The sequence below is a fragment of the Nanorana parkeri genome, unplaced genomic scaffold (assembly GCF_000935625.1).
Source record: "Nanorana parkeri isolate BGI_ZX_2015 unplaced genomic scaffold, ASM93562v1 scaffold2148, whole genome shotgun sequence".
Classification (NCBI taxonomy): domain Eukaryota; kingdom Metazoa; phylum Chordata; class Amphibia; order Anura; family Dicroglossidae; genus Nanorana; species Nanorana parkeri.
The window spans coordinates 16824-27159 of record NW_017308416.1 but is presented as its reverse complement, the minus strand read 5'-3'; the positions used below and the strand labels follow the sequence as shown (position 1 = coordinate 27159).

The following is a 10336-nucleotide window of genomic DNA, read 5'->3' as shown; positions in this document are numbered from 1 at the left end:
GATGGAACACATGGCTCCCTACGGAGAAGGCTACACCAGCAGTGCGCGTGACAGCGCTCTCAGTTGCAGCATTGCAGTATCAATCGCCGCTCCGGCCTGCACTTTGAGCCGGAAGAAGCATGGAGCAAGTGAAGTCAGGAGTGCCCATCAGTCTTCTTCCTTCTTCAATTAGTCTCTCGGAAAGTACGGAAGCCATTTTATTGATCTCTATAAAGTCTTATCTATGAAATGGGTTCCTCTGCAGCGTAACATGCTTGTTGGCAGCCTGTGTATAACTGACAACCTAAACCACCGTGTGGTATCTGATCTCCCCTGCCATGCCCTATATAGGCCACTTACAAATGAGCAATTGACCAGCCTCTGGAACTATCCTTCTTCTGATTGATATATATTGATAAGGTGCGGGAAACGTTTGGTTTCTTCACCCCCCTCCCCCTCCGGAGGCAGGGTCATGGTTGCCCCTCCATGTACTTCATCGCAGGTTCTTCATCACGTGCGAAAATACCTTCAATGGGTCTCATTAAACAGTTGCATTTCCTCCTGAGCTCCACAAGATGGGGATGTCCCGTATACCGAAACAGGAAGTCTCCTTATGGAAAAAGGAAGCGATGCCAGGCACAGGCAGGAAGTGATGTCACATATCATTAGGAAGTTCCAGGCAAGGCGGGCGGAAGAGAGAGGAGAGATTGCTGGATCTGGCAGCAGGGGAGGTAGTAAGATATTTTATATTTACACCCAATTGCTCCCCCCTCAAGAATGCTTTGGTCCCCCCGTAAGATGCCGATACACACATATATAACATGTGGGATATAGAAGTTGGTCGTACACATGAATACGCTCGGCTGATTCTCCTCCATACAGCTCGGGTGGAGGAATCTCCCCGGATGGCTATTGTATTCTAATATCCGGACTGTCAGAATACATGAACAGGGGCAGCAGAGGGAACAAAAAACACTTCCCCTCCCCCCGTTCTTCCAGGAATACCCCAGCTATAGCCCTCAGGAATGGTTGGGTAGAGATTGTCCATCGGGAGGGGACATAGAACAGGTCCAGATTGGGAGAGGTGAGGGAGGTGCTCTCCTTGGCAGTGACGAGTCTGAGACACGGTAGAGACAGCATTGACTTTGGGCGGGGTTATCTATCCCTTCACGTTATTGGTGGGTCAGCTGACCAGAGGTCAAGCAGTGCACTATGGGTGGTTCCAAATTCAAGGCACGCCATGGGCATCAAAGGTTCTGGGTTCTCCCCAAACACTAATCCCCGGGGGATCCACCTCAGACATGGACCTCATCCCTACAAAACCCTCCGATGATCTCTCTCTGTGAATGAGCTCCTCATCCAAACTCCGCACCTCCTCAGTAGACTGTTGATGGTGATGAGCCCGAGAACCGCGCTGGTCCCTCAACACCCCGAGACTCTAAATACCTCAATCTACATGAGCCAATTCGCCTCCGGGGGGAGCCCACCTATTAACCCCCTCATATCCCCATCCTGATATTATAACCCCAGTACAATCCTCATCATTCTCCTCTACAGAGACCTTTGAGTCGGGACCTCTTATAATACAATCTAGCTCAATTCTTTGAGCACACGTGGGTGTATTGTAGCTCAATTCTTTGAGGACACGTGGGTGTAATACATCTCAATTCTTTGAGGACACGTGGGTGTAATACAGCTCAATTCTTTGAGGACACGTTGGTGTATTCTAGCTCAATTCTTTGAGGACACATCGGTGCATTGTAGCTCAATTCTTTGAGGACACGTGGGTGTAATACAGCTCAATTCTTTGAGGACACGTGGGTGTAATACAGCTCAATTCTTTGAGGACACGTGGGTGTAATACAGCTCAATTCTTTGAGGACACGTGGGTGTAATACAGCTCAATTCTTTGAGGACACGTGGGTGTAATACATCTCAATTCTTTGAGGACACGTGGGTGTAATACAGCTCAATTCTTTGAGGACACATCGGTGCATTGTAGCTCAATTCTTTGAGGACACATGGGTGTAATACAGCTCAATTCTTTGAGGACACGTGGGTGTAATACAGCTCAATTCTTTGAGGACACATGGGTGTAATCTAGCTCAATTCTTTGAGGACACAAGGGTGTAATCTAGCTCAATTCTTTGAGGACACATAGGTGTAATACATCTCAATTCTTTGAGGACACGTGGGTGTAATACATCTCAATTCTTTGAGGACACGTGGGTGTAATACATCTCAATTCTTTGAGGACACGTGGGTGTAATACAGCTCAATTCTTTGAGGACACGTGGGTGTAATACAGCTCAATTCTTTGAGGACACATGGGTGTAATACAGCTCAATTCTTTGAGGACACGTGGGTGTAATACAGCTCAATTCTTTGAGGACACATGGGTGTAATCTAGCTCAATTCTTTGAGGACACAAGGGTGTAATCTAGCTCAATTCTTTGAGGACACATAGGTGTAATACATCTCAATTCTTTGAGGACACGTGGGTGTAATACATCTCAATTCTTTGAGGACACGTGGGTGTAATACAGCTCAATTCTTTGAGGACACATGGGTGTGATCTAGCTCCATTCTTTGAGGACACATGGGTGTAATCTAGCTCAATTCTTTGAGGACACGTGGGTGTAATACAGCTCAATTCTTTGAGGACACATGGGTGTAATCTAGCTCCATTCTTTGAGGACACATGGGTGTAATCTAGCTCAATTCTTTGAGGACCCGTGGGTGTAATACATCTCAATTCTTTGAGGACCCGTGGGTGTAATACATCTCAATTCTTTGAGGACACGTGGGTGTAAGCCATCTGGTCCAGATGCTTTGTTCACCTTCATTTTGTCTGTTTCTGGACCGTATAAATAGTCAGCCATTGTTGTTGATAACATTTTTCTCTCTAACATGATGTGACGTTTGGAATTCCTCAGATGGACACCATATTTCAGCTGCAGATGAGGATGGAGAAGACGACGGAATCACGAGACCTTCTCGGGGAGAACGGCCATATCTGTGTTCGGAGTGCGGTCAGACTTTTAAACGGAAATCCAATCTGCAAAGACACGAGAGAAGTCACACGGGCGAGGGTTTTCCATGTGTCGAGTGCGGGAAAAGTTTTCTGCGTAAAGATAAACTCAAAACGCACCTGCAGATGCACGCGGGTGAAAAGTTGCATACGTGCCCAGAGTGCGGGAAAGGTTATTTACGCAAAGCAGGACTCGATATACATCTGAGGACCCACACGGGCGAGAAGCCGTATTCCTGTCCACATTGCAGGAAATGCTTTACCACCAAGTACAGTCTTTCCCAACATCGGTCGATTCACACAGACAAGGGTTCCTTGACTTGTTCGGAGTGCGGGAAAAGTTTTGAAAGGAGATCCGACTTCGACGTGCATCAGAGAGTCCATTCTGGTAAGCTGATCTTTCCGTGCTCGGAGTGCGGGAAACTGTGTATAAGTAAATACCAGCTCACTATACACCAGAGAAGTCACACCGGGGAAAGGCCCTTCCCATGTTCTCAGTGCCAGAAATCGTTCATAGTAAGGTCAGATCTCCTTGTGCACCAGAGAACTCACACTGGCGAGAAGCCATTTTCATGTCCGGAGTGCGGGAGAGGTTTCACACAGAAAGAAAACTTGAACAGCCACATGAAAGTGCACACTGGCGAGAGGCCGTTCTCCTGTCCGGAGTGTGAGAAGTCTTACATCCGAAATAGTGATCTGGTTGTGCACATGAGCACTCACACGGGTATGCATCCTTTCTCTTGTTCAGAATGCGGGAAAGGTTTTTCTCATAAGGGAAAACTTCATAGACACCATAAAATGCACACGGGTGAGCGGCCTTACACTTGTTCAGAGTGCGGGAAAAGCTACAGAGACAATGGGCGTCTTCTTGAACACCAAAGAAGCCACACAGGAGAGCTCCCCTTTTTATGTTCAGTGTGCGGGAAAGGTTTCAAACGGAAATTTGAACTCGTTTCACACCGGAAAAGTCACTCGGGTCCGCGTTCTCTTTCCTGTCCAGAGTGCGGGAAAAGTTTTGTTGGTAAACGGGACCTTACTGTTCACCGGAGAAGTCACAAGGGTAACTGACCTTTCTCATGTTCTTCTTATACACCTCAGAAGTCATGCGGGTAAGCACGCTTTTCCATGTTTCCAGCTAAGAGCAGCTTTTCGCGTGTTAACAAAATGGTGTATGTTGTACATGGAAACAAATCCTTGTTATTCACTGGAGAAGTCACATGGAGGAGTTTACTCTCTTTACGATCATCGGCATCAGTTAACGCCAAGGCCGTGCGCTGGGTCCCACCAACAGAGGCAGGTGACAGACACAACACAAGCTCACATTTCCTGTCTATGTTCCGGCCCACCTTGAAGGATTGGGTCCTCCTGCCCATGTTGAGGTCTTCCAGACAAAAGAGAAGAGGACTCGTCCCTGACTTTGCTTCCAGTGTAAGCTATGAAGTCCACGCTGGAGGTCACCAATGTCGGGTCCTGTAGAGACTATCGGGAACCAATTGTAGGGTTTCCTCATCATGTGGTCACCATTGGAAGGGGGACGAAGGTGTATTCCGATGTCTCCTGGCTGGTTTATTACTTTGAACAATGTACATTGGTAGCGTGTAATAAAGTTTTCTCAATCATTAAGAAACAGTCATCATTGCCTGAACTACAAGGGTTCAAGTCCTCAGATAGTCCTATAGACCAATCACCGATTACAAGGGTTTGAGGGCTCGGAAAGTCCCAGAGGACCAATCACCGATTACAAGGGTTTGAGGGCTCGGATAGTCCCAGAGGACCAATCACTGATTACAAGGGTTTGGGGGCTCGGATAGTCCCAGAGGACCAATCACCGATTACAAGGGTTTGAGGGCTCAGATAGTCCTATAGGACCAATCACTGACTCCAAGGGTTTGAGGGCTCGGATAGTCCCAGAGGACCAATCACTGATTACAAGGGTTTGGGGGCTTGGATAGTCCCAGAGGACCAATCACAGATTAAAAGGGTTTGAGGGCTCAGATAGTCCCAGAGGACCAATCACCGAGTACAAGGGTTTGAGGGCTCGGATAGTCCCAGAGGACCAATCACTGAGTACAAGGGTTTGAGGGCTCGGATAGTCCTATAGGACCAATCACTGACTCCAAGGGTTTGAGGGCTCGGATAGTCCCAGAGGACCAATCACTGATTACAAGGGTTTGAGGGCTCGGATAGTCCTATAGACCAATCACCGAGTACAAGGGTTTGAGGGCTCGGATAGTCCCAGAGGACCAATCACATATTACAAGGGTTTGAGGGCTCTGATAGTCCTGTAGGACCAATCACCGATTACAAGGGTTTGAGGGCTCGTATAGACCCAGAGGACCAATCACCGATTACAAGGGTTTGAGGGCTCAAATAGTCCCAGAGGACCAATCACATATTACAAGGGTTCGAGGGCTCAGATAGTCCTATAGGTCCAATCACCGATTACAAGGGTTTTAGGGCTCGGATAGACCCAGAGGACCAATCACCGATTACAAGGGTTTGAGGGCTCAAATAGTCCCAGAGGACCAATCACATATTACAAGGGTTCGAGGGCTCAGATAGTCCCAGAGGACCAATCACAGATTACAAGGGTTTTAGGGCTCGGCTAGTCCCAGAGGACCAATCACCGATTCCAAGGGTTTGAGGGCTCGGATAGTCCCAAAGGACCAGTCATCGATTCCAAGGGTTTGAGGGCTCAGTTTGTCCCAGAGGACCAATCACCGATTACAAGGGTTTGAGGGCTCAGTTTTTCCCAGAGGACCAATCACCGATTACAAGGGTTTGAGGGCTCGGATAGTCCCAGAGGACCAATCACCGATTACAAGGGTTTGAGGGCTCGGTTTGTCCCAGAGGACCAATCACCGATTACAAGGGTTTGAGGGCTCGGATTGTCCTACTTGACCAATAGCAAAACCTGCGTGTTGACAACCTGTGTATAACTGACTAATTTCGGAGGTGATGGCTCTAAAGATGGCCCCATAGGAGTAGAATTTTTCCCTTTTGTAGTCACCTTATGAGTGTAGTGACGTCGAGGACTTCCTGCCATTACAGAGGCTCGAGGTGAGGGTCCGGCCTCTCTTTACGGTCACCATCGTGCTGATCTGTGTCCTCGTCCACCTGACATAATAACTTCATGTTACACAAGTGTCAAGCCTTCCTAAAGGCGACCGAGAAGTCTCACGATGGTGGTATCTGTCCGTGGACTTTGATATTTTGGGGTAAATGACCTTCAGGGACCCGAGGGGGGTCTAAAGATACAAAGTCCCCTGGACTGAAACACTTCAATGATGAGAATCTGTAATATGAACAATCAGAATGATGGATGAGTGCAGTCCCTGTCATCTCCACCAGGTGGTGGTCTCACTGATTCCAAGACAGGAAGTCTCTATGACAGGAAGTGATGTCACCTATAAAAAGGAAGTTCCGGGTGATTCGGGAGGAAGTGGAGAAGAGACGATCCTGGAACTGGCAGCAGAGACGGTAAGTTGTAAAATGAGAACGCGTTGAGATCACATGAAGGTGATGAATATATGATTCTGATGTCTTCCTCCACGTAGAATCCGTATGGAAGGACGGTGGGAATGATATAAAGAAGACGCGTCTGGATCCGCCCTACGTTGCTAGTCTCGGTACACGGTGAAGACGGTGGAACACGTCACCTATCACCGCACCCCGTAGTAGGACACGTCAACCCTTCTCGGTGCAGTTCCTGGTTCCCGGTCCTCCGTGAGTTGTATACGTCTTGGGTTGTTGTCTGGGCTTTCCTTGGTGGAGTGGCTAAGCTCGGTTGAGGTCGGCGTAGGTCCCTGTGAGTGGTCAGGTAGGTTGGATGTGGGCGGGACTCTTGGAGAACTTGATGTGTAGAAGTTGCTGAAGGCCGTGGGTTGGGGCAGAGAAGGGCAAGTTCTGAGTCCTTGTCCATAGGAGGTGGATTTCCACGGACGAGTGAGCAGGTGACAACCTTCCACTTCTGAACAGGCGTCCACACGTGCACGGTCCCCTCCTCTGAGACATCGGGTTCCGGGAATTACTGAACACCACAGAGGTGACCTAGACTGCCACATGGCCCCGTAGAGTGTATGGAACTAATTGGCCGAGTCTCTGTGTTCTTGGAGGAGCCTTATTGAGGAGGACACCGTCATACGCTAGAGTCCGCACCATCGGTTTTCGGAGGAGGGGGCTGCGGCGAAGTGAACTTTAGGCCTTTATGGTCCTGAGAAGACACCGTCCGAAATGAGGGAGAATCCGATACTTTGCCGTGTATGTTGGTCCTGATAGTGGAGCTGAAATAATCTGATTTTATATTAATGAAAACTTGGGTCAGGAATAGAACTCGGTTCTTCTAATGAGAAGATCGGCAAACCCCCAAATGTGTCCGGAGATAATAAAACTGACCTGTCATTTCCAGTATGTGACCCGCATACCACGAGGAGTGTCCTCTACTGATCACATGACCACCTCAATGAAGATGGAGGAGGACTGGAGTCACCGGATGGAGAAGATACTGAACCTCACCCTGGAGATCATCATCCTGCTGACCGGAGAGGTGAGGAGGATTCTGGGAGGTCACATGACCTGACCGGAGGGGTGAGGAAGATTCTGGGAGGTCACATGACCTGACCGGAGGGGTGAGGAGGATTCTGGGAGGTCACATGACCTGACCGGAGAGATGAGGAGGATTCTGGGAGACATAACTCATTGTCATTCTTTCTCAGGGTTTTGACGTTGTGAAGAAGTCAACTTGTAAAGAATTGAAGCTCAACAGACGTCTCCATGGTCCATCCAGCGCGGCGCTTCCAACTCAACTCCCAACTCCCGAGAGAAAGATGGAGAAGAAGGTTCTAGAAGTCACCAAGAAGATGAAGGAGCTTCTGGCGGGAGAGGTGAGCGGTGCCGGGGATTCTGGGACATGATCCAGGAACAGACAAGGGGCGTGTCTGGGTGGTGACGGGAGAGGTGGGCGGTGCCGGGGATTCTGGGACATGATCCAGGAACAGACAAGGGGCGTGTCTGGGTGGTGACGGGAGAGGTGGGCGGTGCCGGGGATTCTGGGACATGATCCAGGAACAGACAAGGGGCGTGTCTGGGTGGTGACGGGAGAGGTGGGCGGTGCCGGGGATTCTGGGACATGATCCAGGAACAGACAAGGGGCGTGTCTGGGTGGTGACGGGAGAGGTGGGCGGTGCCGGGGATTCTGGGACATGATCCAGGAACAGACAAGGGGCGTGTCTGGGTGGTGACGGGAGAGGTGGGCGGTGCCGGGGATTCTGGGACATGATCCAGGAACAGACAAGGGGCGTGTCTGGGTGGTGACGGGAGAGGTGGGCGGTGCCGGGGATTCTGGGACATGATCCAGGAACAGACAAGGGGCGTGTCTGGGTGGTGACGGGAGAGGTGGGCGGTGCCGGGGATTCTGGGACATGATCCAGGAACAGACAAGGGGCGTGTCTGGGTGGTGACGGGAGAGGTGGGCGGTGCCGGGGATTCTGGGACATGATCCAGGAACAGACAAGGGGCGTGTCTGGGTGGTGACGGGAGAGGTGGGCGGTGCCGGGGATTCTGGGACATGATCCAGGAACAGACAAGGGGCGTGTCTGGGTGGTGACGGGAGAGGTGGGCGGTGCCGGGGATTCTGGGACATGATCCAGGAACAGACAAGGGGCGTGTCTGGGTGGTGACGGGAGAGGTGGGCGGTGCCGGGGATTCTGGGACATGATCCAGGAACAGACAAGGGGCGTGTCTGGGTGGTGACGGGAGAGGTGGGCGGTGCCGGGGATTCTGGGACATGATCCAGGAACAGACAAGGGGCGTGTCTGGGTGGTGACGGGAGAGGTGGGCGGTGCCGGGGATTCTGGGACATGATCCAGGAACAGACAAGGGGCGTGTCTGGGTGGTGACGGGAGAGGTGGGCGGTGCCGGGGATTCTGGGACATGATCCAGGAACAGACAAGGGGCGTGTCTGGGTGGTGACGGGAGAGGTGGGCGGTGCCGGGGATTCTGGGACATGATCCAGGAACAGACAAGGGGCGTGTCTGGGTGGTGACGGGAGAGGTGGGCGGTGCCGGGGATTCTGGGACATGATCCAGGAACAGACAAGGGGCGTGTCTGGGTGGTGACGGGAGAGGTGGGCGGTGCCGGGGATTCTGGGACATGATCCAGGAACAGACAAGGGGCGTGTCTGGGTGGTGACGGGAGAGGTGGGCGGTGCCGGGGATTCTGGGACATGATCCAGGAACAGACAAGGGGCGTGTCTGGGTGGTGACGGGAGAGGTGGGCGGTGCCGGGGATTCTGGGACATGATCCAGGAACAGACAAGGGGCGTGTCTGGGTGGTGACGGGAGAGGTGGGCGGTGCCGGGGATTCTGGGACATGATCCAGGAACAGACAAGGGGCGTGTCTGGGTGGTGACGGGAGAGGTGGGCGGTGCCGGGGATTCTGGGACATGATCCAGGAACAGACAAGGGGCGTGTCTGGGTGGTGACGGGAGAGGTGGGCGGTGCCGGGGATTCTGGGACATGATCCAGGAACAGACAAGGGGCGTGTCTGGGTGGTGACGGGAGAGGTGGGCGGTGCCGGGGATTCTGGGACATGATCCAGGAACAGACAAGGGGCGTGTCTGGGTGGTGACGGGAGAGGTGGGCGGTGCCGGGGATTCTGGGACATGATCCAGGAACAGACAAGGGGCGTGTCTGGGTGGTGACGGTATCATTGTGTGTGTCAGGTTCCTATAAGGTGTCAGGATGTCTCTGTCTATCTCTCCATGGAGGAGTGGGAGTATCTAGAAGGACACCGGGATCTCTACAAGGACGTGGTGATGGAGGATCGGCAGACGTGGAGTTTTGTGAAGATTGTAGAGAAGGAAGTTCCCCGGGATGAGACGATATTGAAGGTCACCCTGGAGATCCTCGGCCTGCTGACTGGAGAGGTGAGAGTAATGAAAGGGTTAAAGTTGGACTTGTGATGTCATTTCTCCACATTCATATAAAAGCCAACTCAAGCTTTGCCCATTCGGCAGTTATCTTTAATCCCTCCCCCATCCGGCCCTTCCCTCCCTGCCAATCCCTGAATCTCTCTTCCCCCCACAGTACGGCCTCTCCACAATCCCTTTCCTATCCCGGTGGTGTACTCCACATCGCTCCTCGGTACGCTCTACTCTGAGGTCTCTCTTTCCAAAACAGCAACTTCCGCGTTTCCCCGAAAATAGGACGCTGTCTTATATTGGTTTTTACCTCAAAAAAACACACTAGGTCTTATGTACGGGGGAGGTCTTATGTACGGGGGAGGTCTTATTTTCGGGGGAGGTCTTATGTACGGGGGAGGTCTTAT

General features: G+C 51.4%; 1 protein-coding gene across 1 annotated transcript; it reads left to right on the top strand.

The window, feature by feature from the left end:
- Window positions 1-10: 10 nt before the first annotated feature.
- On the top strand, window positions 11-4078 carry LOC108800874 (oocyte zinc finger protein XlCOF6.1-like). Its single transcript, XM_018572857.1, has 2 exons — window positions 11-128; window positions 2916-4078. Exons 1-2 carry the CDS (start codon window positions 11-13, stop codon window positions 4076-4078), a joined length of 1281 nt encoding a protein of 426 aa, XP_018428359.1.
- The last annotated feature ends 6258 nt before the right edge of the window (window positions 4079-10336 follow it).